Source organism: Phascolarctos cinereus, unplaced genomic scaffold (genome assembly GCF_003287225.1).
Source record: "Phascolarctos cinereus isolate Bilbo 61053 unplaced genomic scaffold, phaCin_HiC Scaffold_2;HRSCAF=192, whole genome shotgun sequence".
Classification (NCBI taxonomy): domain Eukaryota; kingdom Metazoa; phylum Chordata; class Mammalia; order Diprotodontia; family Phascolarctidae; genus Phascolarctos; species Phascolarctos cinereus.
This window is the reverse complement of record NW_027555625.1, coordinates 56930834-56953430: the sequence shown is the minus strand read 5'-3', so window position 1 is coordinate 56953430 and position 22597 is coordinate 56930834. Positions and strand designations below refer to the sequence as shown.

At 41.0% G+C, this 22597-nt stretch overlaps 1 protein-coding gene across 1 annotated transcript; it reads right to left on the bottom strand.

Annotated features, from left to right (window-relative positions):
• Positions 1 to 3202: 3202 nt before the first annotated feature.
• EMC8 (ER membrane protein complex subunit 8) lies at positions 3203 to 22514 on the bottom strand. Its single transcript, XM_020989232.2, has 5 exons — positions 21983 to 22514; positions 11541 to 11617; positions 9295 to 9364; positions 8526 to 8620; positions 3203 to 7218 (listed from the first exon to the last, which is right to left on the bottom strand). Exons 1-5 carry the CDS (start codon positions 22211 to 22213, stop codon positions 7059 to 7061), a joined length of 633 nt encoding a protein of 210 aa, XP_020844891.1. The 5' UTR covers positions 22214 to 22514; the 3' UTR covers positions 3203 to 7058.
• Positions 22515 to 22597: the final 83 nt, after the last annotated feature.

Sequence of the window (22597 nt, the reverse complement as noted above, 5' to 3'; positions counted from 1 at the left end):
GTCTCACATAAAGAGGTGACCATGTCTGTCAAGGAACCCCACCCCCCTGCACATTGGATCCACTCCATCTTCCTTCTCTAGCATGTTGGCATATCCTATCCTCTCATCTTGAATCTCCCTATGTTCTTTCCCGGCTGCCTGCAAACATGCCCATGTCTCCCTCATCTTAAAAACTCTCATTTGATCCCAGCATTTCCATTACCATCACCTTATCTGCCTTAGTTTCCTCAATTGAAAAATGGGGATAATAATAGTACCTACTTCCCAGGTTGTGAGGCTCAGATGAGATATCTGTCAAGTGCTTAGCACATAGTAAATGCTTAATACACCTTCCTTCCTTTCTTCCTCCTTTTTTCCCTCTCTTCTTTCTCTCTCCCTCCTTCCTTCCTTTCCTTCCCATTTTACTCCCTTCCTTCCTTCCTTCCCAGCTAAACTCCTTGGGAAAGCCATTTGCGTTCAGTATCCCTACTTCCTCTCCTCTCACCCTCTTTGAAACCCTCTGCAGTCTGGCTTCTGACCTCAACATTCCACGGAAGCTGCCTGTCTCTTGAGTTCCCAGTGAGCCTCTGTCATTGTCGATAACCTTCTCCTCCTGGATCCTCTCTCCTCTCTAGATTTCTGTGACTTGGCTCTTTCCAGGTTCTCCTCCTATTGGAGTCATCCTTTTCAGTCTCCTTTGCAGGTTCTTCAGTCACATCACACCCATTAACTGTAGGTGTCTCCTTGGCTCTGGTCCTGGGCCTTCTAATCTCCCATTTCACTATCTCACTTGGTGGTCTCATCAGCTCCCTGGGATTCAATTCTCATCCCTAAGCTGATGATCTGCACTTATCTATGCAGCCCTAACCTTCAGTCTTGCATCACCAAGTACCTTTTGGACTCCTTTCTACACGTCCAAAACAGAACTCGTTATCTTTCCCCCCCAAGCCCTCCTCTCTTCCCAACTTTCCTCATTAATGTAGAGGGCGCTACCGCCATCTTCTCACTCAGGTTCACCAGCCTGGTGCCATCTTTGATTCCTCACTTGCACTCACTCCACCTATCCCAGCTGTTGCCAAGTCTTACTGTTGGTACCCTCATAACATCCCTCATGGGTGTTTCCATCTGTCCACTCACATGGCCCTCATCACCTATCTGGACTACTGCAATAACCTGCTGGTTGGGGTCTGTCTCATCTCTCCTCACTCTGGTTCACCATTCCTTTGACTACCAAAGGGATTTTCTTAAAGTGCAGGTCTGTGTTGCCCCCCCCCCCCAACTCATTAATCTATGGCTCCTTATTGCCTAGAGGACCAACTATAACAAAATCCTTTTGTCACTCAGAGCCTGTTAGGACCTGGCCCCTTCCTATTTTCCTGTCTTCTTACACTCTACTCCTCTACAAGCACTCTCTAACCCAGTGATACCTATTAGTGGCCCTGCTGTTCTTCCAACATGACATGACAACTCTAGGCTCTGTTTCTTTTCACTGGCTCTCTCCCACGCTTGGAATGCTCTCCCTTCACCATGGAACCTCCTCAGAGACTACCTTCATTCGCACTGTATATAGATCTCATGTGACCAGTTTTCACTTGTGTAGTCCTATTAGAATGTGAACCCCTTGAATGCAGGCAGAGTATTTTTGCTTTTCTTTGTATGCTCAGTGCTTAGCACAGCGTATGGCAGGCACATGGTGTTTAATAAATGTTTGTTGACTAACTGATATGGCCGGAGGTCACACAGACAGTAAATGTTAGGTCTTGGAAGCAGATCCATGAATTCTGGCTTAGAATCTGTTAAAGAAGCAAGTTTGATTCAGCTCCACTTATTTCACCCTCGAGCATTTCACTAGCATAAGATTTGGTGACAGGGATTTAGGGATTGAAAATGTGCAGGTCTTAATTTTGTTTGTGGCAGTGGAAAGAACTCTGGATCTAGCCAGAGGTCCTCAATCCACATTCTGGCTAGTTTACCTCATTTAATGTCATATACTTGAAAATATGGGGCAACTAGGTGATGCTATGGACAGTGCTGGGCAGTTCAAATCTAGCTTCAGACACTTACTAGCTGTGTGACCCTGGGCAAGTCACTTCACCTTTTTGCCTCAGTTTCCTCATCTGCCAAATGAGCTGGAGAAGGAAATAGCAAACCACTCCAGTTTCTTTGCCAAGAAAACCTCAACTGGGGTCACAAAAAGTTCGACACAACTAAGATGTTGTAACAACATACTTGAAAATGTCCTTGAATATGTTTCTTTCTCTACCTTATCTCTAAGTTGGGCCAGAACTTTCACCCCCATTTTATATTCAGAGGACAAAAAGCCTGTGACCCAACCCAAACTGCGCACACACAGTGCACAACGCCGGGACGCAGGCTGGATTGAGGAGGGAACTCTAGCTCACCCCTGGTCTCGCTTGGTTTTTGTACTATCACTTTGGGCAAATCACTTCCTCTCATAGGGCCTCAGTTTCCTCATCTGTAAACTGAGAGCCACTCTAGCGACAGGCACTGAGCTAAGCGCTTTACAAATATGATCTTCTTTGATCCTCACAACTTGTATAAATGAGGGCTGCTGCTGCAGACTTCACCCCACCCCTACCCATTCACAGTTGACCCCACGGTTAAAGCGCCAGTGGTAACCAGCTCATCACAGCTCCTACAAAGGGGAAGGTGGTCAAGTAGGTCAGCAACGGCCAGGGAGACCAGGGTGGTGAGTGGGAAAGGTGAACGAAACTGCAGCAAGGGCACAGGATTGATCAGGACCCAAATGAGCCCTGCACCCTTTTCTTCTGCTACTCTCTACTGAGTCTCTTGACTCAGTTGGGCAGGTCTGTCTACTCACTGCCTCCTGTCTACTTCTGCCCCCATGCTCTTGCTTCCCACAATTCCCTTCCCTCCTCTCCAACATCTCTTAAGGCCAGCCCAAGACCCACCTTCTCCACCTCTCAGGGATAAAACCATAGATTTAGAATTGGAAGGGACCTTGGAGGTGAATGGTCCAAATGAGGAATAGAAATGGGAAGTGAGCTGCCCAAGGTCACATAGGCAATAAACAGCAGAGCTGAGACTTGAGTCTTGGTCCTCGGATTTTAAATCCAGTGTCCCCTACTCACTCCCCAAGTTAACTGTAAGATTCTTGAGAGCAGGCACTATATCTCGGCTTCCCCCTCAGCACCTCCCATGTGGAGCCGATGCTTTAAAAATGTAATTACATTCAGATTCATCAAGGGAACAAAGTTATTTATTTTTGCACAGTGTCGTGTTGTTAAATAGTAGTGTACTTTACTGTACAGAGGAGCACATTTTTGATTTACAAGATGTTAACAAAAGTCCAAGTCCAAGGTTTCTTGCAAAGTAATGCAGGCATTTCCCAATGACCGTTCATGGCTCAGCTTAAAACAGTCCCCTTTAACTTCTGAAGGAATGTAGCTAAAGACAATGCCAAATGCCGACGAGCAAATGGCGATGTGACTTGGTAGCTCCACATTTCATTTCACTGGTAAGTCTGATGTTACCTAGTGCACGATTTTATTGTGTGCGTAATGAAAAGGCACCCCTCCCGGAATTTTCTTTTTACCACGTAGTTTTTCGGAACAAGAATTTCACAACACTCAACCTCTATTTCCAAGAAATAATGCTTGACTACATTTCACATATATTTCAAAGTAATGATCAAGGTTTGAAGGAGGAACAAGTCAAAATCTTGAGGATTAAAAAAGTCATCCTTTGGCTTCTGAAAGGGTACGGAAATGAGGTTAGGTTCAGGCAACAAATCACAAACATATAACACATCGAGCATTTGGCAGTAACACATTGGAGTAACACAGGCAGCATTTTCTGCCAGTTTTGTTTTTACTGAAATGTTTTGCAGTGCTTAAAAGGGATTAAGATCTAATAGAGAACCTCAAGAAATGTCAATTAGTGAACTGGAAATCTAGTTTTAAAGCCAACTCTCTTTTCTATAATCATGAATAACATCTGAGGGTCTGTTTATCCACCCAGCGATCCATGTGACTGCCATTTTTCTCATTTTCTTTACCCCATGTCACAAAGAGCCACCATAGTAACAATTCTGATGCCATATAAGATTATGACTTCAGGAGCCCAAATAAGAGGGATTGTTATTTTCAAAAGCCAATTAAGTTGCTTTTTAAAGAGCAATGCAAAAAAGTCTAGGTAATAAATTTAGAAATTGCATTTGGAGACAGTTTTTCACAATACTATTAATCTATTTGAAAAGTAAGCTATAAGTCAAATCAAAGTTAATTATGCAAAAGGAAAAAGCTGAGGCAGGCTTAAAAGAAAGACAGAATAAGTAGAAATAATTTTACAAAGAATAAAACCAGGGACTTCCCAAATGTAGATGTGTACAGCTCTATTCTGAATAGAACTAATGTTATTTGTCAGGAAAATCACAGGATCTGGGCTGGATGGGATTCTCAGAGGCCTCACAAAATCTGAGTGGTAGAGATGGAAGAGACGTCAGGCCATCTAGTCCAAGACTGGCTACGACAGATGTGCAAAACCAAGGCCAGGATATCAGAAGAGTCTCGCCCTGGATCACAAGGTTAGCTAAGAGCAGTCCTGGGGCTTTGGAGTCCCAACCTGGAGCTCCTTCCCTTAGACCACACCTGTCTCCTCATCTACTGCCATTCCTCCCTTCCAGGTTCCTGTCTACATTATCTTTCACAAGATCAATTGCTCTCTGATGGAACACCTATGGTGATACCACCTTGCAGATGTTTATTGCATTCTTGGACACTGCTAATCGCTACAAGGCAATTTTTCATGTTCCAAGAAAGTTGTGTTTCTTTTCCCTATACCATTCAGGAGTAGTAGTGGTATTACTATAAACTTTCCAACTCTTTAGTGTTTAACTTTTTTGACTTTGTAGGGCAATCACAAGCATAAAAGTCAAACTTTTATTGTTTTTGCTTCTTTGTGTAGTTGTAATTTGTTTCTGTTTATCTTTTAACATATTGACCCTCATGAAAAAAAGATTAAAATACGTATCACATTAACTTTTATCTACATGCCTTCAAAACAAATCTCATGTAAAAACAAAAATGGTCAAAACAGACAGGTCTGTCAATTTGTTTTAGTCTTGACCTGTAGCACAAACTGCTATTCTAGCCCCCCAGAAAACAAATTTTCCATGGTGATTTTTCTTTTCTTTTTGAAACAAACAATTCTGCTAGGAACAGAGTCATCTAACATACCCCACCTGTGGTATTCTTGGCACGTGAGTGCATAGGAGCATAAATGCACTGATATAACTTTTCTTTATTTGCGTCCAGACACTTTTGTTCCCCACATGAAATACGTTTATTTCATGGCTTTAGAGAGGTAGCACTGTGTAATGGAAAGAACACCGGACAAGGAGTCAAGAGATCAGGTTTGAGTCCCAACCTTGCTACACTTAATAACTTTGTGTGAGCTTGGGTAAATAAATCACACAACCTCTTTGAGAGCCTGTTTCTTCATTTACAAATTGAGGGTCATGCCAACTGCTCAGCCGACCTCACAGCTGGTTCTGAGTCTCAAAGAAGATAATGCATGCAGAAGGCTTTGTAACCACAATGCACTATATAGAAAGACAATGTTTGTGGAATAAAAAAGCTGTGAGGCTGAGGAAAGGGAAGAGAAGGGGGAATCATCATCTGCAAAAGCATGGTGCACAGAAAGACCACCGGATTTGGTCTCCAAGGAGCTGGGTTTGCCACTTACTACCCGTGTGACCCTTGGCAAGTAGCTTAACCTTCCTAGGCCTCAGGTTCCTCATTTGCAAAAATGAGGATTTAGACTAGCAGATTCCTAAGGTCCTCTCCCGGTCTAATCTATAACCCCATGAGGTCAAGGACTAAAGCATACTTCTTGAATATGATGGTCCAAATAAATGATTTTTACTGGTTAGAGTAAAATACCGAATGCTAGAAAGTGAACCCTTTTCAAGATCGTTAAGGTTCAGCCAATTGTTACAAGTTTTCTCAATGTAGCAAGAGGAAAGAGACAGTAGGAAAGGTACAGTACACTGAACACTGTACAAAATAATTAATAGAAAAAGGAACAACAAATGCAACGGTGCTATAAAGTTTCCCATCCCTTTTGTTAGAAACCGCCAAAGGTACCGATAAAAAAGATACATTCCTTCTCTTGTTCAGCTTTATGAACGGAAGAGTTTTTGCTCTAAATACAAAAGCAATGGCAATGTTTTTGCAGATATCTTTTAGAACTATTTGGATGATCATGCAAGTGAGTCAACAACTAGGAATGACTCCTGTTTTCCAAAGAGCTGAGACTGCATGTGCATCGAATCCTAGCACAATCCCATTTCCCCTCCCTCTACTGCCGGCCTTCAGAGCCTTCTGGTTGGCCGAGACTACGGTGCTGTGTGGGCTCTAAGAAGAGCTCTTGCGACACAGCCCTTGGTTCTGCCCTCCACCATAAATGCTGCTGAGACAGCAGCAGTTTTCTTCCCACTTAGGCTTTTCGAGCACAATATTGCTTTAAGTGGTACAGTCTAATAACCCCAAACAAACTCTGCTGCTCTAACAGAGATGCCTACTTGCACAAGTAGCTGTCTGGGGTAGCTGGTTTGGTACCAAGGCGTCCACTGTAGATTTTTAAACCTGGTCCTACGACTGTATTTACAGTATGGACTCAGAAATAAAACTCCCCAAACACTCGTTAAAGGATAAAGATTTGTTGTTTTCAGAAAGATAGTCCATAAGTCTTAAAAAGTATTCTCTCAAGATTATAAAAGGTTAGTTAAAATCGTTTAATAGGAACAATCTTGGACAAGCAGAAATAGCTTTGATTTTGAAGGTCAGAGCAACATACAGCTGGGAAAGAATCCACAGGGACAGCTAGACTCCATAGCTTGCATCTCCTCTAGAGATCTTTGCTTTAAAAAGATGGCCACTTAGACACTGCCGCTTTGAGCCACCACATGCCATTTCTTAAAACTGTTGCTTCTCCACACAAGGTATGAGATATTATTCTATTTACATTTAAAAATATTTCTGTTTTCCTCTTCAGTGTAGTGGAAATGCCCATAAATCAGTCAGTGGAATCCCTCCCTAACATAGGTGTAGAACAGCTTTATTGATCTCTGGATTTGTCCAATCATTTCGGATGTCGTCCAGGTGGTTATCAAAATCCACAAGGGTTTCATAGGACCTGCTGTCCAAGAGAGATGCCGAGATCCTCTGGGCTTCCGGCCAGTCTTCACAATAATCACTACAACATCAAACAATTTGGAATTAATAGTCTTTTCAAAATGAAAATAAACTTCATTGCATCTTTCAATTAAAGGGGATGGAGAAAAACAGCCATAAGCAAAACGATATGAAAAGCAGATGGCAATGACTGATATGGAGAACCTAGAGGTCGAATGCACATACGTGAAGATGTTTCTTAGTCATATGGTTGCAGAAAGTTAAATCCTCGCTCTGAAAAGCTAAAGATCAGGGAACTGAGCTAGTACATATAGTATCTGAAGAATGAGCTTTTAAGTCAGAATCTGAAAATGTTGATTTAAGAATGGTAGTGTCAAAGTCTAATGGAAACAGGGGCTGCTAGATGATACGGAGGCAGCCCTGAGGGTGCAAAGTGACTTAGAAAAACACATATTAACATTATCTGTATTTTACTATATTTTGTTACATATTTCCCAATTACGTTTTAATCTGATTTGGGCTACACTTGGGAGAGTTCTGGGCTGCATATCTGATACCTTCAACTTTTTTTTTTTTGGTGAGGTAGTCAAGGTTAAGTGACTTGCCCAAGGTCACAAAGCTAGTGTCATGTGTCTGAGGTCACATTTGAACTCAGGTCCTCCTGACTCCAAGGCCGTAGCTCTATTTACGGCACCACCTAGCTGCCCCTGATACCTCCAATTTAGATGATCACTGAAAAAGAAACTGCCCAACAAAATACAAGAAAGAAAAAATCCAATTGATGGCAGTGAGCAAAACGGGCCAATCAGAAGTGTTGAAATGAGAAGGATAAAGATATAAACACTATTTTTGTATGATTCATGTTAGAAGACTATAAATGGAAACAGGATGATGATGTGGGGAAAGGCTCTTTGGGGTAAGTTTGGGGGTGTGGGAGTATAGTATAGAAGACACACCTGTGTAGTAACAACTCACATTTATGTAATGCTTCCAGGTTTACAAAGCGCCTTCTAGGAAACAACTCTGGGAGGCAGGCAGCGCGATGATCACCTGCATTTTACAGACTGGGATGATCCGACACATGAAGCGACTGCCCAAGTCATGTGGTTGGTCTGTGTCAGTGTCATAACTGGGACTCGACCCCAGGTCTTTGGACACTTACCATCGGCTCTTTCCACTACACTTTTTTTTTTGGCAAAAGAGGATATTAAATTAAATATCCTAAAGAGTCATGCCCTGAGTTAAGACATTTTTCTTGTTCTGGGAATTAGGACACCTTGAAATTTATATGAGCAGAGTGGAAAACATCCTGAATCATAGTGAACAGTTTAAAAATAATTCATTAATAAGATAGCATGAGGAACTCACTAGTGGGGATCTCTGCACCGCCATTTGTTTTCATGATGTTCATACACATGAATCGTAGGTTCTATGCACTCCATTGTAAACTTCGTGTTGTCTACCTAAGGCATAAGAATAAAAAAACTAGTGTGAGCACACATTCAAAACAAACTGTGTAATTCTAAAAAGAGCTGTGACCTTTCATTGAGACTTCTGGTATCGCTTTTTAACTTTGATGGCACCAGTATATAAACAAGGTCCAAAGGCAAAAATGTTCCCCCTAAAAGGTGCTGATGCTGAGTATCTGATTTATAAGCATGCAATGTAATCCTTCCCAAGATAAATAGTATATTTGCAGAGAATATTTACGTAAGAGAAGATATTTTTCCACACGAGGTCTTTTGTAACAATGTTATTCTCCGTGACTGTCCAATAAACCAACAATTGTCCTTTGGAATCAGAACTGCAGAAAGGGCTCTTGATGAAATTTAGCCTTGCCGCAAGTTCCTCCAAGTCATTGCTTCTTTCGCCTCTCTTGGACAACACACTGTACTGCCTGCTCTCATTTCAAAGATTTTTCTGTCTATATATTATCTTACGTTTCTTTCGGTGATACACTTAAAGGGCGGAGGTAGAGGTACAGCCAAAAAATCAGGGGGTGAAAAAAAAAGATTCGAACTGCCTTCAGTATAAACAGGACCCCGTGCCACATGACAATGCTAGATGTCAGCCAAAAGCACTGTTTGATAGGAACCCCATAAGTCTGGTGGAAGAAAGACAGTAAAATGTACGATACCATGATGAGCGCGGTGTCACTGAAGCCCTCTGCAATCCTGGAAGCTACCTTCTCAGCAACCTGGTTCGGACTGTAGAAGAACAACAAAGCTTTTCTAGTTCATTTGTGTCATGGCTGTTAAGAAGTGACTGACCTGGGCCAGATTGTAAATATCGTATTCACCTGCTGCCACTTTTTGGAAAGGGAAAGCTGTTTCTGTGAGTATTGACTGCATGCGTGGAAATGGAAAGGAGAAGTCGAACTTGAGAGACAATGCTACAGTAGAGCCAGCAGGACCGAGGAAAGAAACAGGCAGACAGCAGTCCCAAACAATTCCAGGGTTTCAAGGCTGAGGGAATTCAAACCGTAGGGAAACTGTGAAAGGAGCTAAAAAAAAATGGGGTGTGTGTGTGTGTCTCCAATTTTCATGTTAGCTTTTAGATGCTGCTGAGACACCTGCCAGGGGTGATGATAATATGTAAACTCATTCATTCAACAAACATCTACTAAGCACTTTATATGCGCAGTGCACTCCTAGAAAAATGGACCTACGGACCTGGAAGGGAGGTGAGAGATCCCATTTGACGTATATATTTTAAAGTCATCAAAGCAGCTCACTGGGGCAGTGGATAGAGTTCTAGAGCTAAATTCACAAAGCTGTTGTTCTTCAGTTGTGTCTGACCACAGCACGCCAATACTGTCTGCGGGGTTTTCTTGGCAAGGATACTGGAGTGGTTTGCCTTTTCTTTCTCCAGTGGATTAAGGCAAACAGAAGGAAAGTGACTTGTCCAGGGTCACAAAGCTAGTAGGTGTTTGAGGCTGAATGTGAACTTAGGTCTTTCCTGACTCTAGGCCCAACTGCTCTACCCACTGAGCCACCTAGCTGCCTCCAAGCTCAAGACAACCTAGTTTCAAATTCAGCCTGAGTTACTCATGAGCTGGGTGACCAGTTTCCTCATCTATAAAATGGGACTAACGGCCCTACCTCCTAGGGTTGTTGTGAGGGTAAAATGAGTTAATATTTATAAAGTGCTTTGCAAATCTTAAAGCACTATATAAACACTAGTGATTATTATTATTATGAGTATTAGTAGTAGTTGTTAAATAGTGCATGAGATGAACTATATAGGAGGGAATAAAGGTTGAGAGTGGGTAAAAAAAGCAGGTAAAAGACTTTTGACTAGAAATGGAGAAAGAATAAGTGTCTAAGGAGTCTGTGAAGAAACAGTCACAAAGATCAGCCGAAAGTCCAGACACAGTTTCCATGGAAACAAAGGAGTAGTTTAAACAGTTTTTAAGTGGTTGGGGTGGTCAAGAGTAGCAAATACCTTTTAATAGGAGAAAATGTTTTAAAATATAATTTCTTGGATTATTTTGCCTTCTTACATCACCTATTTCAAGGAAACATTTAGAATAAAAATATATAAAGTTTTAAGTGCTTTTCCATATGGTCAGTTGGTTTTTTATAAATGAAAAGCTCATGGACAAATTGTTGGTGGGATCTAATCACAAAAAAGCTAATTAATGAAGCTAATTAATAAACCCATCTTAATCATGTGTGTAGGGTGTTTCACTTCCAGACCTTTGAAATCACAGCATGTCATTATCTCTTATCTTCCCAGGGAAAATGTGAATTAAACAAATATTAATTTAGAAAAAAAGTTAGTTCTATTCAATCCAAGAGCCTGACACGTAACTTTATCCATATTGCCAGATACTCAAAGTTCATTAGCAATGGTGTAGGGTAAAGTTCTTGACTTTGCCTTTCATGCCAAGTTAAGAGAAAACAACTAGGCGTGACCTTACAAAGCAGTAGGATAAAAAAATCCACAAATTTCCAACAGGTTCAGATCCAAGGTGTACCTTGCTTAGAACAGGGAATAGACAAGAGGTGAAGTAGGAGAGATTTCCTGCACTTCCAGGACAAGTTTGTGGTAGTATGTTCACTGATATGAATTTCCTAATCACGAGGTACGCTCATGCTAAAATCCAACACAAATATGGATTCCAAAGTCAAACATAAATTATTTTAGAATTCCTTTTTGAATTGTCTGTGTGATCAACATTAAAGTAAATAACTGAGAATTCAATTGTATTAGTCTTGCAAAAATGGCTGGATTAAAGGAGAAATCTTTGATACAGATTCCACATCCTGGTTCTACCAAAAAAAAAAAATCAAGAACTAGTCCTTCCGCCAGAGATGATATGTTTAATGACGTTTTCTGGCAGATTACAAAGTGGGTAACAGAGATTTTGCAATGACATACCTGGCATCCTTTACACGTTCATTAGCTTGATAATAACCAGCAATCACATAGCTATTATCTTTGCACCATGAATCAATCTGAAAGAGGAATAAAAAAAAATCAGAAAAATATCAATGATTTTTCTGGAAACATACCTCAAAATCACAAATAATCTTTGGCTACTCCCTCTCTTCCAGCCTTGGCTTAAGTCTTGTTGTTCTGATCAACAGAAGTAAATAAAGGTAGAATTAATTTCCATCCACCAGAAAGGACTTAGCTTGCTTTCTACCATGTGGGTGGTCAAGGGTGGAGCACGATAGTGCTTGTCTCTCCCCCAGCAGAGGACCTAATGATAGACAAAAGAGGCGGGGCTAGAGAAGAGAATGAATTACAGCCTCTTCTAGCATTAGGTGCCATATCAAAGTTTATTGAACTTCAGTGTAGTACAGTTATGGGGAGTTGGAAATGAAATAAGAGACAAAGTCCTAATTCCAAAGAAGTTAAGAGGCCATTTAGGAATGTGGTAAGGTGGGAACAGTCACATAGACTCATAAAGCCAATCCTTTTTTGTCTGCTCTAACAGAAAGGAACAGCAGAATCTATGATAAAGAAATTAATTTATATTTGGAGTTGTAATGTAATACATAATTCTTTTCTCTCACCAAAATAGATTTAGTTTTGATTGGTATAATTCCATTATAACATTCCACAGCAGACACCAAAATTATGTTGTAGCAAAATTTTAATTAACATGGTGCTAGAAATCAAATTCTGAATCTGCAAGAGTTATAGATGAAACAGAACTGATACCTTTGCTTTTGTTATTTAAACATCACCTTTACCCAGTTCTTCATATTCCTGAATCTTGATTTGGGCTCCATCACTAGAATCACCCCAGAGGGGCTTGATTAGAATGGTTGAAATGGGGAGGGAAGATGGAAGTGGAAGAATATTGCTGTTTGACTGCAAAATTCTCTAAGATAGCACTCTGACAGCATTCAATTCAGGACTATTATTCATATATGAAGAAATGCCTTCCCTTAGTAAGACATGTCTTTTGAGCTGTTTTTCAGTGAATGGTGATGGATTTGCACAAGTCTCTCAAGTTTCCTTTATTGCATGTAATACAACATAATTAGTTTATGACCCCAGAACAAAGTTAACTACCTCACACAAGGAATAAAACCAAAACTACACAGCCTTATGAGTACAAGAATGGCCATACTGGGTTAAAACCACAGTCATTCTTCTTGATATCAGGATTTAAGGACACAATGACTCTAGTTTTCCTTGATCCTCATTATATTTTTCACGTTAGTAAGTTTAGATGAATTTGTATTAACTAATAATTTATTTGGACCATTTCTAAAGTCACTCCACTGAATTTTACTTCAATGTCTTTTTGTGGCAACTGGCTTATTGAAGACCATGCCAGCAGAACAACAGCTCTAACAAATCCATCCTGCCAAGCTGGAAAGGCTTCAAATACGTAAGTCTGTCGTCTAACCATCAGACTGCCCGAGCTCAGAGAGGCTCAGAATGGCGAAAAGTAGACGAACCTTTTTGTTTTGTTTTTGGCCACAGTATCTAGCAAAGTTTAACATTCACAGTGGCTATAATTTGCTTTGGAGGTAGTCCATATTCTCATAAAATTATAGCTCCTTGAAGTAATTTCCAAAGCTCTCTTTTTATTATATACCATTTCTTAGTCTAATGAACTCCATAAAATAATTTCTTACTTCAAAAGATCTGTATTTCAATGATCTTTCACCGATCTTCACTGACCTACTCTTTCTAATACAGATCACAACCCCTCCATACTTTAATAGATGGTTTCAATAAATAAATAAATAAAAATTACACAGAAAATATCCCCTGATTGTGTTTGTTAAGAGGCTCTGAATTTTGGTAGGATGGATCTTTGGATCTGACCTGTAGGGCCTATCATGGGTCTGTACCTGAAACTTTTCTAGTTTAGTAGGCCTTGCTAGAGCTTGTACAAAATCTTTGATGAGTCAGCGTCACCTCCACATCATGGGGAGGCAATGGACCAGGCAAGACCCTGGAAAAGAATGAAATGGAACAAAGTTCCACTAACTGCATGCTTTGTTTCAACTCTCAGTGGACACATGCTTACTACCTACCATAATATAGTGCCTCCTACTTTTCCTAAGTATATATCTTCCAAGCCTCAACAATCATACCTAGAGTCAAATCTAAGCTCAGTTATTCTCTATGTGACCTTGCAAAACTCACTCAACCTCTATAGACCTCAGTTTCCTCATCTGTAAACCATGGGAGTTGAACTAGATGACCTGTAAGATCCCTGTTAGCTCTCAATCAGTGATTCTATGAACCCCCTCCCCTTTCTTCCCAAAGTTCCCAATTTCTGTTTAGGGTACCATTCTCCTTGTAGTTACTGAGGTTGCTAGCCTTGGGGCCATCCCTGACTCTTCCCGCTCCTTTACTCCTCCCAACCAACCGGTTGCCAAATCTTGTCACATTTAACTCCACAACCTATTTTGTGACCATTCCCTTCTCTCTACTCATACAGCCACCACACTAATTGAGGTCCTTATTGTTTTTCTTTTTAAAATTTTTATTTAAAATTGTTTTCAAATACATTTTAATTTATTTCATTAAATATTTCCCAATTACATTAAAACAATTTAACATTCATCTAAAAATTTTTAAACTCCAAATTCTCTCCCTCCTTCCTGCACTCTCCCATCCCTTTACTGTCCTTCACCTGGAACTATTATAATAGCCCTACTGGACTTCCTAGCTGTTTCATATCCATCCACTTAATCAACAAATCTTTATTAAGCACATACTATGTACAAAGAACTGTGCTAAACACTGGGGATACAAAGAAAGGCAAACACAATAGCTCCTAAAGTAATCTTAAAGCATTTTTTTTTTGTTCAGATCCTTCAGTGGCTTCTATGCTACAGTCAAACTGCCTGCTAGTTGGTCCCTCAAATCAACATTTCATCTTCCTCTTCTATGCAGCTGTACGTTCTGCCTCCCATGCCCAGAATATACCCTCTTCTTAAAACCACTTCTCGGAATCTTCTATTTTCCTTAAAGGTTCAGCTCAGGTGTCATTTTCTCTGTGAGGCCTTTTCTTTCCCCTCAGTCGTTAATGCTCTCTACATATTCATACTTACCTTGTATTTACTTGTGGGTACATGTTGGACACCTCTAGCTGAATATAAATTTTAAGATGGCAAAGATTGTCTTATTTTTGTATTCTCAATACCCAGCAAAATGTTCCATACATAGTTGGTGACATAGTTGGTCCATCTTATTTCTCACGTTCATTTCATTCATGATAATGGACATTTTGGCTACAATTCTACTAATCTAAAATTAAAGGGTCATTTAAAAAATTTTTATATATCTCCCCCATCTCTCCTATATTAGCTGTTTTCCTCTCAATTTTTGAGATTCAGAAACCAAAACTTTGAATAGCATTCCAAGATCAGAAGAGTTATTATGTAAGATAATATTTTGTTTTCCTTCCAATATTCTTTCTGATTGGTTTTCAGAACTCAGTCTGAGACATCATATTCCTTTTCTCAGCTTTAAATCATAAGAGACCCCATCATCTTTCCTCCCAAAATACATTGCAGTTAACTACTTTGTGTGATATGTGTATTTATTAAATGTATTTATATTTATGCTGAACTTTTTAATGTATGACAAACCCCTTTTTTGGCTATATAAATTTTTTATACAAACTTGCTATCTTCTCCTTTATAAGATAAGCTCAATTCAAGCAGGGATTGCTTTATTCTCTGTACTTGTATCCCCAGTGACTGGGCTCACAGCAGGAGAATAATAAATATTTGTTGACCGATTGCTTGATAAACTCATACATATGCGCGAGTGTACACACACACACACACACACACACACACACACACACACTCTCTGTCTTTCCCATTCGAATGTATGCCCCTTGAGGGCAGAGACTATTTTTGCCTTTCTTTGTATCCCTAACACTTATCACAGTACCTGGCACATACTGAGTACTTAATAAATGTTTACTGATTAATCAATAGACAAATATTTCATATTAGTTTTTCCCAAATGCCTTACCTGTCCCAAAGTTCTACTTTGATGCTTCATGGTAGCATGGAAGTGGATAACAAAGGCTATAACAGCAGAATGCAGATTCTGATAGGTCCTATCAAGTTGGAAAGGATATGACTATAGACCTAGGCACAGCTATTATTGTCCATCCAAAGAACCAGCCTAGCTAAGCTTAGAGAGGTTCATTAGATTGGCCACAGGTTGATAACAAAAAAAAATTTTCCCCATAGCAACTCTCTTAAAACCACTTATTAAGGTATAGATGGGTTAAGATTGCTGTTGGTAGAGGTAGGAACTACTGAAGAAACCCTGATTGCTGAAGTATTAGCTTAATACATTCAACGTATAGAATGTCTATTACATGGCTATGTATTCAACAAAGTATTTGTTGAATTTGCAACAAAAATATTTCTATACAATAAAAGACCACGAACACAGTCCACATATCAGGACATAGAAACTGTTTTTATAGAATACTTCTTTGTAATGGTATTTATGAACTTTGCTTAAGTTCAAAATCTACTACCACAAATGCTAAAGGTTCCATTAGATTCTACTGCAAGAGAATTTCATTCTATTCACCATTGCTCCAACACACGGACCATTGCTTGGAAATCCCTCGGTTGTATAAGGGTTTGATCTTTACATCAAAAGGAGTTTGTATTTGCTAAACACATGACAGTTGATTGTAAGAAAAGGCAGTCAAAAAATATGCTGGTTGGGGAAATCTCATATGAGTATAAAAATTTATTGTAATTTACATACATATGAATAATCAACTGCCTATAACCTCATAACAGCATAAACATACAAACAATCAACAAGTTGCACAGATTATGTTAGCTAGGGGAAAGTAAGGAAGATGGGAATGGAATGTAAGAGCAGGTTACAACTGTGATTAGAGAGGCATGGAATTACCCTAGAAAGGCTTTTTGGTGAAGTCAGTTTTGAAGAAGGTAAAGTACTTACATTCTGTATAGGACTGGTAAGTAGATACGATTAGCTGGGGATAAAGAATAAAAGCTAGTATACAGAAGATGTGCACTTATGTATTGCATAATTCTGAAAAGTCACAGTGGGTATCAAGGGAATGAGGAGTGGTGGGAGCTTAGCCAGAGTAGCTCTTCTACTCCCTTAAGAGTAAAGCCAACCAGTTACATTACAAGACAAAAGAATTGAGAAGTTGTCTGATCCCTGAATTGCTTGGTATTCACTCTCTCAAGGCACCTACCCAAGGGGAGTGAGCCACATTATTTACCTGGTTGCTTTAACTCCTTCTTACCCAGTGAACACAATGCTAATATAGATACAACCTGCCTAACACTGTTCATTTGTTTCATGAAAACAGGACATTAAGTGAAACAATGGTACAAGGGCAGTCAGTTCTGCTGGAACAAAGTTATAAATGGGAGACATTTCCTTAGGTGACTAAAATATGGACTAGAGAAGATTTTACAGAGATTGAAGAAAGACTATAACAGGGAATGAAATGTCAGTCTGAGGTGAAAGAGAGGAGGCATAGCTGCCTGCAGCAGAAGGCTAGTCCGAGCTGGCCTCGGCAATGACAGAATGAACTTGTAGCAGGGTTTCGCCAAATTGCTGAACATTACTGCAAAATGCCAAGGGAGAGGGGAGCAGCATCGATGCTAATACATAAGCAAAAGAGATCAAAGAAAGATTACCAAAAAAGAAAAGCAAATAGGAAGTTATGAGAAATTTTAGGTTCACTTCATAAGATTGAAAACAGGTGCCTTCTAAAATTTTGGTTTTCCTTAAATTAGCTTTCAATTTTAGGAGGATGAAGTATTGCTCTTCTATTTTACTGTGGACACTGGCTCATATTCAGTTCAAGCCTTTTGCCTGTTACCAGAAAAACATTAGAATACTTTTAAAGGTATTGCCTTTCTGCATACAATTAAGTCAGAAACCACTGCCATATCACTTGGCAATATAACATCCTCCCTTCTTGTCAATTAAGTTTCTATTTACCTTTTGATAGCACCTTACTGGTTTATACTACGATATCTGATTTGACACGCATGATCACAGGGTCATAGATTTTGGAACTGGTAGCTGAACTTCACCAGCCATCTCTCCAACCCCCTCGCTCTACAGATGAACAAAATGAAGCCCAGAGAAACTAAGTAAGGGCCTTGTCTCAGGTGACACAGGTTGTGGTAAATGGCCACTGAGGTAAATGAAAAGGTGGAAGGGGAAGTGGATGTAGTACTCAAAGCACGTAGTCCCCGTCACGTGGAGGATACTGGAAGTGAATGAAGGGAAGGGCCACTGAAGTAAATGAAATGGAGAAAAGAGAAGAGGATAGGAAATGTTGGGCTCAAGGAAGGTAGACCTTTTCAGTCGGGCATACTGGAGGTGAATGAAGGTCAAAAAAGGAGCAAGAGGCTGAGGCAAGAGGTAGAGGGAGGGGAAGATGACTAAGGGGCCAAATTTGGGAGCAGAGTTGAAAGAAGGTAAGGACTACACTGAAATCAGGCCAAGAGGCATCCGAACAGATTGTAATGGCGGAAACAGACAGATTTAGTGGCATGGGCTTGCATACTCAGAAAATTGCCTGCAAATATTATTGGGTTTCTGTTACCGGGGTATAACACCTGCTCTACCTATCTCATAGAGATCACAGATGTGGAAGCATTTTGGAAAGTAAAAAGCACATAAAATGCAAGGCATTAGAAAAATATAATGAAATGCTTTATAAAAATAAGTCTCAAATAATGACCTCTGGTTAGCTCAATATTAAATCAATCTCTTCCATTTAGCAAAATAATTACAATATTAAACTCTATAAATAGAAGAAAGCCATGAGAATAATCCTTCATTTGTAGAGGTTATCATGGATTTAGATGTTTCATTAAAATTACATCTCCCACTGTTGCATTATAGTTTAAAGCCAAATTGTTGTCCAATTATAAACTTCCAGGGTTTTAGTCCACTGTGTTTTTCATTTGTCTTCAGGTTAAAATTTCAGCATTTAAGCTAAAATTCAAAATGTTTCCTTCTTAGTAAAAGTGCTTTACTCAAAAAAAAGTTACTTTTTTCTTAACTTAACCATCAGATAAAGTGGGAACACCCACATATATAGTAGAAACAGTGTGTGCACGTGAGTGTGCACGCAAGCTTGCACGTATAAGAAATTGCTCTTACAACTTCCACAGTATATATTCTGGTTAATGCTACTGTAGCTAAGTGAAAATACAGGAAAAATCATTTCGGAACACTAAAAATCTCATACACCTTGCTTTAGACGTCTGTAAATGACCTAGAAGCATAATAACTGGAATGAGGGCCTTTGGAGTCAGAAAGGCCTGAATTAGAATCCTACTTCATATATGTACCAGCTGTGTGATGAAAGACAAGTAATTTAACTGTCCTCAGCATCAATGTTCTCATCTGGAAAACAAGGATAACCACATCTAGATTATTTATCTCACAGGGTTACTGAGTGTGTGTATATATACAGCATTTTGCAAACCTTGAAGTATGACATAAAAATGTCAGCTACCATTATTATTGGCAAGTTGATTTGCTTTCTTCAAAATGGTAATGAGGACAACCAAAAAAAGTACCATCTCTATATTTCAGTAAAATATTTAAGATGTCTATAAAAATATTTTATAAACATGATTTCCTCTCACCATTTTTTTGTGGAGAAAAACAGGCCAGTAGGATCACAGACCTAGAGCTGGAGGGGCCCTCAGGGGTCACCTGGGCCAGGCCTCTCATTCTACAGATAAGGAAGCTGGGGCCCCAGGAGGTCAGTGACCTGCTCAAGGCCATAGAGCCAGCAAAGGTGGGATTCCAATCCAGGTCTTTCTAATTCCAAGTCCAGTGATTTAGCCATTATTGCAGATTGCCCAAGACTACACTTAGAAATCTTAGGATTCCCAATTCTCAAGAATTAGTAATTCTTTAATACTAGAGAACACACTCAAGAAAAGCACTGATGTCTTAACTTTGCTCCAACAGCAGTTCAAAAATATGAAGTCACCTTAATTAAGACTTGTTTGTTCTTGGTCTCAAAGCTTTTAACGAGACTCAAAAAGTTGCTAAGGATTCTTCTGATATGATATATAACTGGGCTAAGAGAAATCCACCGATTTTCTTTGGAGGGGTATAAGCAAAATGGAGGGAACTTGTGACAAGTTTCCAGCTTTAACATTAAACAAATGAGCTTCAGAAACTCAACTGAGCTTTTGTTATATTGCTAGCAAATATTACTTTGGTGACATGTACACAATGAAGCAAAGCAAACAGGTCTTCCAGGCTTAGAGGCCAGCTGTGTATACACTAAGCCATCCTGCCTCTCAAAAATTACTTTCTGTGTTCTTTGGGGCAGCTAGGTGGTGCAGTGGATAGAGCACACTGGCCCTGAAGTCAGGAGGACCTGAGTTCAAATACAGCCTCAGACCAAACACTTGACACTTTCTAGCTGTGTGACCCTGGGCAAGTCACTTAACCCCAACTGCTTTTAAAAAAATTACTTTCTAACTTATTTGTATCCGTGACCTTTTTCTAAGTATTGCAAATACGAAAATTCACATCACAGATTTAAGAGCTGAAAGAGTCCTATTCCAACAATACGTACTAGAATGAATCTAACAAATAGCATAACTGAGGATGGGAGAAGGGACAATTTGTACAAAGTCCTAGAGCTGGTAAGGGACATAGAGCTTGGCCTCAGGTCAGACTCCAAATCCAGCCCTGATCAGAACTAACCCTTGCACTAATAATACATAACAAATCTTGAGATCTATGATGGATTTTGGACAGCCTTAACAAATAAGCCTCTTGGCAACACGATAGTTTTGATAATTATTAAAATAAACTTTTAAGTCACTGATAATAATAAAATGAAATATTTAAAGCATAAACCAACTCCTGGGGTGGTTTACAGTCACATATAGATTTTCCAATGAGCAAGTGTAGTCTGTTCCAAAGAAAAGGTAGGAAACCAATATGCCTTCTCTACCCCATAGTTGTAAGAAATTCTTTTTAGCCATCTTTGATTATCAATTTATACCATTTGAAATCAGGAAGGCACCCTCAGATGAATGAATAAGTTACCAAATCCACTAAAGAGCGGCCCTAATTATCAAAAAGCATAAACCACAATTTCCCCACACAACAGTTTACCTAATTAATTTGGTTTTCCTACCTACTTCCTAACAAATCTTATTTTTAAAAGAATTACCATCCTTGCCACCTCCTGACAAAGAAATTCTAGTTTTTATAATAGCATGTGATAAGTAGTGAACTTTACTGTAATTCCCACCAGGTAATATGTTCATAGTAAATTCTATTTATTCTTTAAGTAGTTCCAACTTCTCCATCTCCATTTGATTTCAAAGAATGCCAGAGTTGGAAGGGATCTCAGAGACTTTAGGGAATACTAACCTTTTCAAAGCATGATTATTTTTAACACCAAAAAAACCAACCCTGTAGAATACACATAAAAGCTCTAAACGTTAGTGGCGTTCAATTGGTAACAAAATAATGCCTGGTGTGCAAAACCTGCGACAGCTCCAAGACCTCTCCGTTCTGGCACGGATTGCTATATGCAACATCCAGAATGAATGGTCGTTCAGCCTTACTAACTGAGGGGGAGCTCACAACCTCCTGGGGAGACTCATTCAGAAATGGAATCATTTCCGAACAGTTCTCGTTTTCAAAACGTGTTGGATCTTAGAGGGTAGGGCGAAATGATGGAAAGACCACACTGCACCGAGAGTCGGGGGGGGACTCTATCGCTTACTAGGCATAGTGCCCTAAGCAAGTCATTTCACCTGGAAAGCCAGTTCGAACCAGACGAACAGATCCCCGGTTAGTTCCAAAGACTTTCTGGCTTCTCCCGTGCTTCCCTGCAAGGAGCCCCTCTTTGGCCTCGTCGTTTATCGTTCTTGTTACCATATGAAGTGGCCGGTGGGGAAGAGCCAGGTTCGAGTCCTGGATCCGCCGCCCTCTGGCCTCGTTACTCAGCTCCTTGGGGTTAAGACCCCAACCTGGCAAGGAGGCGCCGACCTTTAGCGCCGGTGCCCGGCACGCAGTAATTGCTTGATAATCATTATAACACGCAAATTGCAGCGTTATTAATAAATGCTGGGGCTCCTCACCGAAGCCAGCTCAGCCTCCAGCCCCAATCCGCCGCTATTTGGACAGCTTAATGAGATTTCTCTTTTAAAAGCACCATGAGATCGACTATTAAAAGGCTCGTTCGAGTCTCCGGCGTTACCGGAGGCTCTCCGCTCTTCCGGCTCTCGGGAAGCCGTTGCAAGCCCGGGGTGGCCTGGTGGGCTGCGTTCCCCCCCCATCCCCGGGGGAGCCCCCGGCCCCCCGCCGCCTCTTACCAAGGTGAGGGCCACCTCCAGCATGGGGGCCAGCGCCAGGGTGCCGTGGAAGAGAGGGATGCAGTCCACGAAGAGGGTCTGGTGCGGGTTCGGGCCGCCGTGCGACGGCTGCTCCTTGCGGGGCTTCTGCTTCTCGGCCACCAGGAGCCCGTTGACGGCGCAGTGGGGGTACTTGGCCCCGTGCAGCACCATCTTGCAGTAGGCCTGGGTGGTCAGCTTCACGCCGGGCATGGTGAGGCCCGAGGCCCGCGACGACGGCAGCCGGGCAGCCTCCGAGGCGCGGCGCGGCTCGGCCCCCACGGCGTCGCTCCGCTCCGGCCCCGCGGCCCCTCAGCATAGACGGACGGGTTCCGCGGCCCGGCCCCGAGGCGTCCCACCGCCTCCTCTCGTCTGCCGGGCTCGGCCGGACCGCGAACCGTCGGCTGCCGTCCGGGTGTCGAGAAGCGCCCAGTGCCCGCAGCCCGCCCCGGAGGCCTAACAACCGCCTGGCACCTCTCAGGGGGCCTGCCGCAAAGCGGCGCCTGTCGTAAAGCTGCTCCACGGCGGCTCTTCACGACGGCGAGCTCCCGCTCCGGCCTACACGCCGTCAGGTAGGGCGGTGGGCGGGGCCTCGCG